General features: G+C 57.2%; 2 protein-coding genes across 2 annotated transcripts in view; one reads left to right on the forward strand and one right to left on the reverse strand.

Moving 5' to 3' along the window:
- Positions 1-954: 954 nt before the first annotated feature.
- SOWAHB (sosondowah ankyrin repeat domain family member B) lies at positions 955-3,165 on the reverse strand (the record flags this gene model as incomplete). The annotated part of the gene is made up of 3 exons (XM_082315031.1): positions 955-1,690; positions 1,838-2,219; positions 2,688-3,165. The coding sequence occupies 3 exons, from the start codon at positions 3,163-3,165 to the stop codon at positions 955-957; spliced, it is 1,596 nt and encodes a 531-aa protein (XP_082171157.1).
- A 5,105-nt stretch (positions 3,166-8,270) lies between these two features.
- Positions 8,271-14,264, forward strand: part of SEPTIN11 (septin 11) — a 50,981-nt gene continuing 44,987 nt past the window's right edge. Inside the window, exon 1 of the mRNA XM_082316216.1 lies at positions 8,271-8,364. Within this exon, the coding sequence (XP_082172342.1) occupies positions 8,338-8,364 (27 nt within the window). The 5' untranslated portion in view covers positions 8,271-8,337. The remainder of the gene's footprint in view (positions 8,365-14,264) is intronic.

Genomic DNA, 14,264 nt, shown 5'->3' on the forward strand with positions numbered 1-14,264 from the left:
ACATAAATGCCTATGAGGCAATTCAGGGCCGGGGTCTCTGGGGAAATGCAGCTCTGGTTATGAAACTGCCTTCCCCCTACAAGCTTGGGACCCGTCCCACGGCACAGCTCCTTTTCTGCCCAATGCAGATTCCTGCAGCGATGCTTGCCATCCCCAGGCATGGGAACAGGGTTCCAGCCACAACGTGGGTACCGCTTCCTAGTCCTGCGGGGCGAGGAAAGGGACCGGAGGGGCAGGAAGGAGCGGGCGGTATCGGTGCTGCCGGGCATGGGGCAGTCGTGGGGAGGAGCAGGGCTGCGGTGCTGCCCTGCATTCCTTTCTGCATGGGCTGGTGGGCAAGACGGGCTGAGAACTGGAGCGGGTGTGTTACACCCTCCTCTACTCCGGGCTCTCCAGCTGCCACCCTCTGCCACAGCCAGTTGCTCCCTGAGGACTCTCGCTAGAAGGACCTTGATCAGCTGCATTTTTAAAAGCGGGACTTGTCCTTAGTCTGCTGGGATTAAAAAGGGACGCAGCCTTAGCTACTCCCCGGAATTCAGGCGGCGTAAACAAGTGTTTTGCAAACCCCAGGACCAACAACAATCTGTTGCTGGCTGGGGCCAGGCTGTGAGCTTCGCAGCGGAGTTTGAGACCCTGAACCCATGGTCCCACTAAGGCTGGCGATTGCGCCTGCACCCAGCAGCTGGTGCCTGCCCTGTGGGGTGCACAGGACTTGCCTGCCAAGGGTTCAGATGTGCTTCCAGCAGAGTCGTTGCATCCTCCCACTGGTAGAAAAGCAAAAAATGGGAAGGAGGGCAGAGAGGCTCAGACAACGGTTCGTTGGATTAATTTAAAAGTACATTCTTCCATAGGTTCCATCTGTTTCACAGCTTTTTTCTGCCTGCCTGGCTTTCTCTTGCGGGATGGCCACCATGGTCCCATCTCCACTGGCAGGGGATGCCAGGGAGCTGTCTCTCAGTCACTCTCGTTGCTGCTTCGGTGGGATGCTGCCCCGTGGCCGTGCTGTGGCCTGAGGCAGGCGGGGAGCGCTGCCCTGCCAGCGGACAGCGAGACCTTGCTGACTGAGGACACGCTGCGGGCCAGGGGCTGTGTGGGGAACATAATCGTGCCTCGGGGTGCCTCCAGGAGCTGCCAGATCTCCCCCGAGGTGGAGCTGCCCAGATACTCCCAGGGCCGGCGCCCGCTGCCGTCCCGAACCTGTACCTGGCACCCCAGCTGCAGCACCAGCACCTTGATGACGAGCTGGTGGCCGTGTATGGCAGCCAGGTGCAGCGGAGTGTACCCGCAGCCCGAGCGGGCGTCCACGTCCAGGGCCAGCCCAGCCTGCCGTGCCGCCGCTGCCAGCTCCTGCAGGCCTGGCCCATCGCCGTGCTTGGCCAGCCAGTGGAGGACTGTGAAGCCTGACATGAAGTCCCGCTGCAGGGCCAGCTCCGGCTCTTCCAGGAAGAGCCCCCGCACCCGAGCCCAGCACCCTGCCGACACCGCCACTAGCCAGGCGTGCTCCCGCTGCCCCAGCGGCACCAACAGCCCCCGGCTTGGGACGTTCCTAGGGGAGCTCTTGGAGGGCACGGTGCGGGGCTGCCGCCCACGCTCATCTGGCAGCGATGCGGTGATGCCCTGCACCTCCAACAAAGCAAGCTGGCACCTGATGCTCCTGAAGACAGGCAGCGGTGCTGGGGGGCTGCTGGCTGGGGCCTGGGGCCCCGCGGGGCTCTGTGCTGGCAGCAAGGACTGGGATGGGGGTGGCTGGGCGGGGGACCGTGGTGGGGACTGGGAGGGGGGTGGCCTGGGGGGGGGCAGCACCCCAGGACCTGACGGCAGTGGCAGGGTTTGGTACGGGTGCAGCAGCAGGGCTTGAGGTGGGGTTGGTCCATTTGGGGCCAGCACCCCGGATCTCCTGGGCGGGGATGGGGACGGGCTGGTGGGGAGTTGCTGCAGGGACCTGGACTGTGATGGGGGCAGGCGGGTGGAGGGCAGCACCTCTGGGCCCGGTAAAAGCGGTGGGGATGGGGAGCGGCTGGTGGGGAGCGCCTGCAGGGACCGGGACAGGGGCAGCACCGCCGGGGCGGACGGCAACGGCAGGGAGCGGGGTAGGGGCGGCTCGGCGGGGGGCGGCGGCGGGGAGCGGGACAGGGGCAGCTCGGCGGGGGGCAGCGCCCTGCGGCCCGATGCCAGCAGGGGGGAGTGGGCTGGTGCGGTGGGGGGCCGCCCCCCCGGGCCTGCCGGGGGCGGGGGGGCCCTCAGCAGGGGCATCCCGGTGCGGGGCTGTGGCGGAGACCGGGGCTGAGGCAGCCTGTCAGGGGGCAGCACCCCGGGGCCCGGTGGCAGAGACCGGGTTGGGGGCGGCCCTCTAGGGCGTTGTGGTGGCGGGGACCCGAACGGGGCCGGCAGAGTGGCAGGCAGCCCCCCGGGCCCCGGCGGCAGCGGTGGGGACCGGGACCGGGACCGGGACGGTCTGGCACGGGGCGGGGGCGGCCCGGCGGCCGGCAGCGGCGGCGCAGCGGGGGTCAGCGCCCCAGGCCCCGACGGCAGCGGCGGGGCCCGGGAGCGGGGCGGCCCGGCGGCGTGCAGCGCCCCGGGGCCCGAGGAGAGCGGCCGAGTCCGGTAGGGGGGCGGCTGCGCGGGGGGCGGCGGGGAGCGGGAGCGGGGCGGCCCGGCGGGGGCCGGCGCCCCGGGGCGCGGCGGGCGGGCGGCAGCGCGGTGCGCCCGGCGGCACTCGCAGCAGGGGCCGCCGCGGCCCCGGGCGGCGCAGCCCCCCGCCACGGCGGCCCCCGGGGGCTGCCCCCCGCCGGGCCGCCCCTTCGCCGCCGCCTCCCCCGGGGGGCCGCGCCGCCGGTCGGGGTCGCGTCGGGGCGGCGGCTCCTTCTCTTCCTCCTCCTTCTCCCGCTGTTCCTCCGGCGGCGGCAGCTCCTCGCCGAGGAGATCGCGGTACCTGCGGCGGAGGACGATGTCCTTGGAGGCGCCGGGGGCGGCGGCGGGGTGGACGGTGGCCAGGGAATTGACGAGGCTCTTGAAGTACTCGCGGCGCTCCCGCCGCTGCTGCTCGCTCAGCGCCGGGTCGCGGAGGAAGCGCTGGAAGTGGCGGAGCAGCGCCGCGTTGGGGGCTCGGCCGCCGGCCCCGCAGAGGAAGTCCAGCACGGCCTCCTGGCTCAGCTCCCGCGCCATGCTCGCCGCCTCGCCTCGCTCCGGCTCCCGGCTCGGCGCTGCACGTCGGGGCTCGGCGCTGCGCCCAGGTGCGCGGCGCTGCCGCGGCGGGGAAACCCGCCTCCTGCCGCGCCGGGCCTCCCCGCCTCCTCCTCCTCCTCCTCGGCGGCCGGGCCGCCACCCCCCGTTGCCTTTGCCCGGGGTGGCGGCGGTGAAGGAGGGCAGCGGGGTCGAGGGGCCGGAGGAGCCTTGCTAGTGCTCTGAGAAGTGCGAGGCTCGTTTGGTGGCGTGCGGCGAGGAGAAAGAGCGCTTTATCAGTCATCGTGTCAGTGAACGGACGGGAGGCGACGGGCACAAAGGGAAATGCAAGAAATTCCGTTTGTGTGGGGGGAAAAACTCTTTTACGGCGAGGGCCATCAAATACAGGAGCAGGTTGCCTGGAGAGGTTGTGGTCTCCATCCTCAGGGACATTTAAAGCCCCGCTGGATGCAATCCTGCTCTCTGTGACCCGGCCTGAGCAGGGGCTGGACCAGATCATCTCCAGAGGTGCCTTCCATCGTGAACCGCCCTGTGATTCTGTGACTTACGAAAACTGGCAGCAAAGATACGTGAACGTGATGTGGTTCAGCTGTTATTACAGGTGTGTGGGATCGTACCCGTGTACGACAACCGCACACAAACACCAAGAGTGCCTGAAGTCAAATTACACCTCGTATCTTCTCTGTATTCACTGTGTGGCTGGGGTGGGTTGGACACCTATCGTACCAGAGCGGGGATCTGATGTTGCTCTGTGCTGCCGGTGCTGTTATCACGAGCGTGTACGTTACAGCTGAGAGGGATGGGTAAGATCCGCGCCCCGGTGCGCGACGTGCCCTGTACACACCAAACAAACGACAGCCCCTGCCCCAAGGAGTTTGGGGAGTGAATAGTGGGTGGAAAGTCTGCGAGAGACAGCGTGCTGGTTTTTCTGTCTTACAGCCAGGGATCGCAGGCATGGCGGGACAGAGCTCAACACAGGCTTTAAAGAGGTCTGGATCAGGCCCTAAGTCACGCTCCAGAAATCACCTCTATTGCAGGCTCCCAGGTATCCATAAATATTTTTAGCTGCCGGTCATCTGGGCAGCTGCAATATCCTCCAGCCCGCTGCAAACCCAGAAGCATATGCAACCTTCACAAACCCCGGGCAGAGAGTGCCATAGATGGTACGTACGGGCTTGCGATTTCTGTTTCGGTAACACAAAACCTTAGGATAACTTTGAAAGTTCAGACCCTGCCAACACATGCAAGAGTGGACGCGTGCAGCAGCGTTGCTCTCGAGTGAGCAAGCTGCACAGGTCTGTGCTTTTGGGTTGCTGACGTTGAACCGTTAATTTCTGCCGCAGCACATCATCACTCCGGTTTGCGGGATAAATTGCCCCGTGGAGCTGCAGGACTGCTAAACTGTAACCTCTGGAGTGGTGGGAGCAGCCCTAAAAGAAACTTTTGAGTTTCTAGGTTAGAAGTTACAGTTTAGGCAATGTATCAGAAAAGTCTTCCAGCGTGCCAAGATTTGGGTGGCGCAGCGAGAGAAACGGCGCTCCGTGCTCTGCTGCGTCCTGCTGTTGGTTTTCCCCGTGGCGTATATTGTAGGAGAGTCTGGCCGCATCCCATCAGCGGTGTTCGTCTGAGTAGGGGCGGGTGCTGGGAAGAGGGTAAGGCTCGCGTTACTATTTTATCATTTTGCACGTGCTTTTGGTACAGTTCTTCAAGGCAGAAATACCTTTCTCCCTCCTCTTCTGATGAGGCCTGAATCGCAGTCACAACCGTGTTTGATAGCGGCACGCGCTCAGCGGAGGCGGTTGAGGGGAAACGAATGGAGCATAGTGCCGTAACTGTGATCACAAAGAAGAGAGGAGGGTAGATGGTGAAGGTAAAAAATTCAAGTAAATAACAGTGGCAAATGACAACACTCCTATGAAAGTGTCGTTTTGGTTTAATGGACAAAGGCATAAGCAGGAGGCTTTCCATGTCCCATTTTCATTTAAACACCCGTGGAGGTATTATCTCGCTTACTATAAGCTTCGCTTTGACTAAAAAAATAGAGGTTTTTCTCCTGAGAAATGTCAGCTCTCACCCTGCCAACTTATTTCTTGCAGTTAGTGAAACACGGTCAGGTAACAGTAAGTGACTGCTGAAGCACCGGCAGGACTGAGACCGGCACTGAGCGCTGACGCTTTCGCCTTGCTGAGGTTGGAAAAGCCCCAGCGAGCTCGTTGGAGTTAATGGGTTAAACTGGTGCGTCTCATTGACAGTCACTCCTGGCTGGGAGCGTGTTGCTTACTGGATAGCTCCGGTGACGGACAGTAATGCGGCAGTTGGTTGTAACCCGTTCGGCTATGACTGTCTGTCCATACCCTTTGTAGGCACGTGCAAAAGTCTGCTGGAAGAGTAGCTCACGTCGATTCAGAGGCAGACCAAACGCTGGCACGCGTCTCTCCCCTTCCAGCCCGAGCTGCAAATCACATTTTGGGATCAAGGGGGTATAACGCTGCATGCCGGCAAGGAGGAGCGCAGCCCTGCTACCTGGAGTCGCTTCCTTGCCTGCTTCACGCTAAGAGGTTTAAGGAGATTCTTGTTTCCCCTTATGCTCTAACGATTTACCCTGTCTGCAAATCGGTCGGTTTTGGCTGTGGGTAGGAGTCTTCAGAACGGCAGAACTTACCCTGCTCTCGCCCTCTTTGGGAGCCGTGGACGCAGCAGGTCTCTCGGTTCTTCTGAGTAAGTTGTGAGTAGTGCTAATCACAAAATGGAGGCAGGATCAAGCATTACTTCAACATTAAAAAAAAAATAATAAGCCCACCGCTTAGTCTTGTAGCTTCCTATTGTTGTGGCAGAGGATTTAGGGATATAGCTTTAGGGAGCTATATACCTGTGTTTGTTTTTAAAGAGGAGGTAAGTTAACCCAAGTTCTGTGTCTCCTTGTGTATTTTCTCATCCCCTGTCATCTGACAAATTGCCCCACAGCTGACACAAAAGGTTATTAAAGCATTGACGTGCCGTATCTGCAAAATGATGCAAAACACCTTCGGAAAAACGGAAGCAGTTCCTTGGGGGTCTCTGGAATGAGGGATTGGCAATTCCCTTTGCACGGGTACCGATTTGTTAGCAGCAGTTACGAAACTTTCAGGAGCGAGGGGTCTGCTGCTTCCTGCTGAACACTAGGAATGCAAGGAACTACGCTAGCTGAGATCTAGAAAGATTGCAGAACATTTCTTTGTCTTGATGGTTTTTTTTTTTCCCTACTCTTTCAGCATGAACAGCCGTACCCAGGAAGGTCTGCATGCATGAGTATCGCGGAGAAAACTCGGCCACAGCTCTCCCAGCTTCAGGCCAAGGAAGGACACGGTGAGTCACGTTCGGGTTTGCAAACGCTGAAGATCTTTGGGTTAGTTAAGTTACGCTGATGCCGGAGCATCACGCATGCCTCTAATTCAGACAGGGGGAAGCTACGTCTGCCTCACCCACAGATGCAACGAGGGCAACTCTTTAGATACCATCATCAGGTTTCCACTAGAGGCTGCGCTGGTCCGAGCACATTTCCCAGTACAGGCACGCTCGCCACCTCCTCACCTGGAGCCATGCATGCAGCAGGAATTTGCTACAGGAGCAAGAACATGAGTGTAATATAGCAGCCTCCCTAGGATATTAACAGTAACGCCTAACACGTTAGGGTAATAAAAGCTCCGCGTCAACTGCGTTTGCAAAATTTTACAGGTAGAAACCCCATTAGCGTTTTTTTGGTGTAGCAGCTTTGCTGACGGAGGCTGCAGCTGTGCCCAGTTGAGGGCTGCTGCCCCAGGTGCGGGTCCTCAGCCCAGATGAGGAGCAGTGCCAGGGCGTGCTCCTCCGCTCCCTTTGGTTCCTGTTCGGTCTGGGCACTGGGGGAGCAGGTGCGGGTGACCGCTCTCAAATACCAGCTCCCCAAACTTCAAAACGTGATAAAAAGACCTGCAGGAGGGAAATGCCTGGAGTTTTGTAGCCCTCTACAAACAGCCACGTGTTTCTTCGTAGCTGTGCAACAATGGCTTTGGGAGCGAAAAGGTAAAATTTTTTAGCATGAAGGGTGTCCAACCAGCAATTGTACCCCTGAGGTCTGTTTACTTACTACCCTGGGTCATTTACTTGTAGGAGGTGCTCTCAGCTTTTATCTTTTGTTGCTGCGGGTGTTCACGTAAGAGGGTAGCTCTGCTAAGTTTGTAATTCAACGTGTCCTTCGCGCGTGTGGCGAGTCAGGTCTCTGTCTTTTGGGGGTTTATGCCCTGCAAAATACTGCAGGGCCTTTCTTTCATTGCTGCCTCGGCTGAAGACTTGCAAGCAGAGTTGAATTTAGCCGTAAGACTCCCACCTTTGCAGGTAAAGGGTTATCGTGCTTAACATCAGGATCTTGAGCGTTTTGCCAGTTGGAGCAGCGAAGAGCCAGCTGTGCTTCACGTCATCCCTGGAAATCACTCCCTGGAGCGGGAGAGCAACCGGCCACCCGGGCATGACTGTTGTTTGGTATACCCAGTGCGTTTAAAACCCCAGTACGGGTGTGTTTGGCAGAGGGGGAGAGCTGAAGGAGAAACGAGAGGAATGAGGTGCCTGGTTTTGCCCTCTGTGTCATTAGACGAGGGCATTAGGGGCTCCTGTTGGCAATGGGGGGGCTCCAGTCTGCCCCCCGTTACAAATATCTCTTTGCTGAATTCCCATTCTCTTTTTTTAACCTGGTAGGAGGGGGACGTTGCCCGTCGCTTGCTGGGCCGTCTCTTTGCGAGGGCCCCTGGAGCAGAGGGGTCTCTGCTTTCAGCCGTGCCCCGCGGCTGTGGGGCTGCCCGAGCCGGCGGGAGCGGCGCCCTGCAGGGGATGGGGGCCGCGGGGGGAGCGGGCCGGGCTCCCCCTGCCCGGGCCAGCCGCGCCCTGCCCGCCGGGCTGCCGAGGAGAGGGATTAACGGCAATTAGCGCCGCTCTCGGGGTACCCCGCGGCGGCGGGGCCGGGGCCGGGGCGGTGCCGCCCGCCGCGCTCCCCGGGGGAGGGCCGGGGGGGTCCCGCCTCGCCGCCCGGCCCCTTTGCATTGCGCATGGGCCCTCCCCGCCGGGTGGCCATGTTGCAGCCCTAGCAGCCAGCGCAGAGGCGGCGGCGGGCCGGGGAAGCGCAGCGCTCTGCACCGCACCGCGATGGCCGTGGCCGTGGGGAGACCGGCGGTGGGTGCGGCGGCGGGGACCGCGGGGCCGGAGGACGGGGGGCTGCGGGGCCGTGCAATGCAGTGCAGTGCAGTGCAATGCAATGCAATGCAATGCAGCGCCGGGGGTGAATTGCCCGAGGACGGCGGCGTGCGGTGCCGGGGCTTGGAGGGGTGCGGTGCCGGGGATGCCGTGCCGGGGAATGGAGGGGTGCAGTGCCCGGCGTGCGATGCGGAGGGGTGCGGGGGTGCGATGCCGGGGGGCGCGGCGGGCTCGCCGGGGGGCCGCCTCCGCCTGTGCCCGTTCCCGCGGCCGGAGGGGGCCGCGCAAAACTTTTTCGCCCCGGTTTGGGGCCGCGGTTCTTTGTTGCAGCGGGGCCGGGCCCGGCGGCGGGCAGCTCCGCCCGGAGCCCTTCGCCCTGAGCCGCGGGGAGACGGCGGGGGTGGTCCCCGGGCTGCTCCCGCCGCGGCCGGGGCCGCGGTTGGTGCCTTGCCGCGGGCGTTTCTGCCCCGGGGATTCCCACGGCGGGGAAGAGCTGGGAGCGGGGAGGGCTGCGCCTCGGCCGGGGCGGGCGGGGAAGGGCCCGCAGCCCCCGGGGAGAGGCTCGGGGCGCTGGGCTGCGGCGGGCGGCAGCCGTGGAAGCCTTCCGAGGGGCACGCGTGTTCTGCGTCTTCCAGCGTGACCGTTTTTCTGGGGATGTGGTGGCCGGGAGTCTTTTATTTTTTTACATCCATGTTGAGACAGACAAAGGATTTCCCCTTTACAGAGGGAAAGGAAAAAAAAAAAACTCAAACCCACAAAAACTAGCAGATGCTGTTCCCGAAATTAAAAAAAAAGTCTCTCTTGCATCCAGCTTGCAGAAACGTGAATGAAACTCCGCCGTGACCAGACTGAATGCACTTTTGTGCATCGGCCGGGGGAGGGAGGGAGGCTTGCCCGACTTGTCGTAACTTTTTCAGTGCTTGCGAGTAAAACAGATGTTGCCCATGAGTGGAGGACTTGAGCGTGGCTCCTTCTCATAATAAGAAAATGGTCTGTGTTCAAGATGTGACCGGGATGAGACAGTTTCTTTTAGCGTTTATTATGCGCTTATGGATCTGCGGGGCTATATGGTTCCTCTGATGTGGCGAAGAAAATGTATGAAGATGGGGTTAATGGTGTTACTGGAGGTGGGGAAGTTATGCTATTAAGCAAAATGAGAGCTGATGTTTGTTAACAGAATACCTGTAAATTATACCAGCTGTTTGTAAAGCTGCCTCTGAAATGATGCCTTGATCTTAAGGTCTAAAGCATGCTTGGAAATGGAAGTTTGTCTTCCGGTGTAAGAAGATGCATTGAGATCACTACTTCTGCTGGTTTTTAGGGCAGGCTGAAGGGTATTGCCAAGCAGAGCCGCTTTGCTTTGTGTGGAGTAGCAACCTCACGCCATGAATAGGCTCAGGAACGTGGCTTGTTGCGAGACGGGATTGCCATTTCTTCTTGTGTACGTGGTTTGCTTGATTTTTCTGTCATTAAACTGATGCCACTACTCAGCCTCTCACGCTTTTGATTAATGAAAGTCCATGAGCAATCCCAGAACAGCACCCACAGAGGGTTTTGCACTGGTTAAACTAAATTGATATCTGTGTGCCACTGAGTCCAGCCCAGTGGGACTGACTGCGGAATAAAGCATCCTTCAGCGTGAGGAGCATGTGCGTGTGGGAGAGGGAAGGATGAGGGCACTCGGCTGCCTCGTAAGCAGCTGCTGGGCAGAGCAGTCATCCTCCAGAATCAGTGCTTTTTGGAGAGGGCAGTTGTTTTATCTCGGGGCGATAAGAGAAGAAAGGAGAGTGGGTTGGTCCTCGGGAGGTGTCGGACGCATTTTGTCTGGTAGACCTTTTTATCTCCTCCTCTCTGCGACCGCTTGGCATGCTGCTGTTGTGCTGCTGGGGGGTGGTAGGGAGTTGGAAGAAATAGTTAATTATACGGTAGAGCAAGGCAAGGCTGATGAGCGTTTGCCTATCAAGCTTTCAACCTAATAATCTTATTTTATAAGGGCCCGGAGTGGTGTGTGTCTTGTTGGAGGGAGCAGGGGGGTAGAATTAAAGGAAGTGGGAAAGAAAAGGAATGAAACGAAAAGCCAGTCAGTTTGACTTAAAACTAAGATAACATTCCTGAGTCCCAACCTTTTACGTCCTGGCAGGGTATGACATTATGTTAATTGTAAAAGCATGCATAAAAATTAACTTGAGCGAAGCGCTGTGAAGTGTCTGTCTTTAATTGTAGCCGAGCAGGGCGTGGCTTTCAGTTGAAGGCCCTGATCCCACAGATGTGAAGGCACATGCGTAACGCGCCGCCTGTAATTTCCTTTGACTGCACAGAGACTGATCTCGGTACGCAAATGTAAAGGCATGCATAAGCAAAGCTTTGGCAGGATTGGTGCCGGGAGCTGCCGTGGGACCTCTCAGCTGATGAAAGCCGTGCATATGCTCAAACTTAGATCGGGGTGGAAGGATGCATATGGTCGTCTCTGCTGGCTCCGTCTGGGCTCAGTGCGAGAGAAGCCATTTGCAGCCTGGAAGCTGTTGAGATGTGCAAGGTAGGGGACCCCCTTCCTCCTCCTGGGTTAATTCCCAGCATCTCGACCAGTGCTGGATGGTTTCTCAGCAGTTCAGTGCATGAAGGAGGACTCTGGCCTCCCTACCCTTCTCTTTATTTGTTTATCCTAAATGTTTAGAGAATCATAGCTTGGTCTAGTTAAAGGAGCAAAACAAGGTTTACTCATATGTATACACTAACGTATACTCCCCTCCAAGTCAAACAGAAATTGATGGAAAATGAAGCTGGAATACAAATTTTATGTGGGGGCCATGGAAAACAGTATCTGAGGGATTAAAAAGCGCAATGTATTCTTTCATCTGTTTTAAAAATACTTGATAATGAGAGACTGCCAGTTTCCATGGAGGGGAGGGAATGAGACAAGAAGGTAGAGCGGGACTAACGGAGCTGAAGAATCTACATGCTTTGTCTTCCTCTGAGCAGGAGCTCTGCCAGCACCTGCTGGGGTCAGAGCGAGCTGTGGGGCGGCGCCTTTGGAAAGCCACATCCCTGTGTGTTGGTGGGTGGAGCAGGGCCACCATGACCACTGGTTCTAGACAACGAGATGAGCGCTAAGAAAGGGGGTACACCTTTGTGAGTGTTTCTGTGCTCTTGCTAGCTGAGTGTCTGGTCATCCTCACTGACGAAGGTGCGACTGGGTGGGAGAAGAGCTATTGGAGGCGGAGAGCTGAGACCAAGAGAGGTTGGGGGACGAGGTGGGTTGGGGATGGACCCTAGCGCCGGGAGTGGGTTGTCAAGCTCCAGGCACAGGTCAGCAGTGCCCTGGCTACTTGGCAGCTTGTGACTTTCCAAGTTATCGGCGAGGCTGAGCTGTCCCTGCTGTCTGGTGTCCTCCAGGGAGCATCACGGGGCTGCGGGCTCTCCTCCCAGTGAACGTGGTGATGATGTGGGCTTGGGTGGCACTGCTGGGGCTCCTGAGATGGCCAGGGGCGTGGGTTTTGGCTTCCTTGCCCGCTTTCAGCTGCGAAGAGTGGCTCTTTGGGCCCGCCTGCACCAGGGAAGCAGACCTGGGCGGTGCACACAGGGCTGTATTTTAGTTTGTGAACTCTTCGTTTCCTTTATTCCCTTCGGTGCCTTGTCTGCAGTAGGAAATTCTTTCAGACAATTCTTGTTGCTCCCGTTGATGTTAACAATGGTGGGAACCTGCCCCCTCCTTGCCTTGTTTTCAGCACAGCCTCGGTCGTGGAGCAGGTTGCGTCCAGCCCACCGCAAGCTCAGGGCCTCTAGCTTTTCCAGTGTGAAGCGAGCTGACGTGGAGTCAGGATCTGATGGGGACGCTTGGAAAATCCTTATGTTGTGTAGGTGAGGTCATGGGGAATCAATTTTAGTGTCTGAGTAGGGCCTCCGAAATAACGATGGGGATTGATTAAGTAAGCAGCATGAATCTGAGAAGTAAAATATTTACTCAGAGCTCAGGCATGTTTTTTATCTCCCCTTCCCACCCCTGCAGCCCCCGAGAGAGATGGCTTGACTGGCTGGCTGCCCGCTCTGGAGAGATTTGAGGGTTGCCGCTCCTTTTGTGCCCTTGGTATGCCTCTTCCTCTCGAGGCGATGCCGAGAGCAGGGGCGCCAGGCTGCCCAGTAGCTTGTGGCTTGCTCGGCAGGAGAGATGCCGAGGGGACGGGGTCGTCTGTTGGCTTGGCAAATGCGTCTGCCTTGTCCAGCCTCTTTGTTGGCTTGGTTTGGCTCTAGGCTTGAGTCCTATAAGCTGCAGTGGCTCTTGCAGGGAAAGATACTGAAGCAGTTTCAGCTCAGAACAGTTGGGTGCAACCAGGTGATGTAAAAAGAAACAAAGCGAGGCCTGCAATAGTACTTCAAGCTTTTTTTAGGTACACTATCTAGCTGCCCTCGCTTCCAGCTCTGTGAACAGCTCTCCAGCCTACTGTAATAAGTGATGCGTAATAATGGTTCAGACAAACACCGCGGTGCTGTTAGCATTCAGCACTAATACCGCTGGAGAATGCTCCAGCTCAGAGGCAGAAAACCAAGTTCAGGGTCTTGCTGTCTTAGCTAAGAGCGGTGGTAACAAAAAAAATTAGCCCGAATCATCTTCTTTCCCACTCTAAGTGCTAGCTTGCACGCTGCGATGTGATGCAGGAGCTGCCAGAGCTGTTTTCATCCACAGCTCGGGCAGGTGTGATTAATGCGGGTGTAAGCATGGGATGAGGCGCTGGAGAAAGAGCCCTGAGAAGGAGGAAAAGCTCCCTGTGGTTTTCCATTAGCAACACCCAGCCCTTCTGCAAGCTTTCCCCCTGTGGCTGCTCTCTCTGCTCGTCCAACATCAGTGATCCCCACTGCTGGCATGAAGCGTGTAGTCCAGCGGCTGTTATGGCCGTTTCACTAGGAGTACGGTTATTTTGCTGAGCTCTGCACTTGATAAGTCTTGAGCTATCTTTGGGACTCCGTATTTAAAAATCCAGACTGTACCTGTGTTTAGAGAAGTGGCGAAGTAGCCTTAGGATCTGAATTTGCAATTAGAGCTTTTGAAGTTGCTGCAAGTATGGAGGAGCTGAATCTTTTTCTTGCAGGCTTAGGCTTTTTGTTTTTCTTTAGTAGCATCCCACATACGGCAATGGCAAAGAGCAGACTACTGCTGGTTTTGTGGGGGTTTTTTCTTTGTTGTTTTTTTTTTTTTTTATCTCAGCTTATAGGTTCTTCAGATCTTTATATTATCTAATTGGATTTTCTGTTACCATTTCTGCATCCCAGATTTATTTTCAGATGGGATTTAGCTGCTGGAAATACGGTATTGAAGTACTGTAATTGCGGGTTATTTCTTTACCAGATCTGGTCATGAATACTTGGCACAAGCTAATAGAAAAAGGCTTGTTTTAGAAACATTTTGGTTTTGCCAGAGATGTTGCCCGCTTTGCCAGCGGCTCCTGAGAACTGATTCCTATGCACAGCAGTAGTTCTTATAGGAATTGTTTCTGGAAATCTGCATGCATCTCATGTATTTCATTAAGAAATTACATTAACCTCTCTCACATGATGGGAGCGGAAGGGGAGAAATAATGTTTTGAATCCGGAGGGGGATCTTTGTAAGTGATTTGCAAGGCTGTTCGGGGCTGTCTGTGGATCTGAAGGTGTGCCGCAAAGTCTGCGGGTGTTTTGCCGGTGGTTAACTGCGTGCAATGTAAAGTACGATGTCCCGTGTAAGCGAGAGACGTGACAGAATCTATTTGCCAGATGTGTTCAGTGCACCAAGTGTGCGAAATGCTTTATTTAAGCACGTTACTGTGGCTTGAATTAAGTTTCTGACAGTCTGGTGGTGGCAGCCTCTGTTTTTGTCTGTAAATTGAGGTGGGAGAGGAGCGAGTTCG

Source organism: Platalea leucorodia (genome assembly GCF_965183815.1).
Source record: "Platalea leucorodia genome assembly, chromosome: 6".
Classification (NCBI taxonomy): Eukaryota; Metazoa; Chordata; class Aves; order Pelecaniformes; family Threskiornithidae; genus Platalea; species Platalea leucorodia.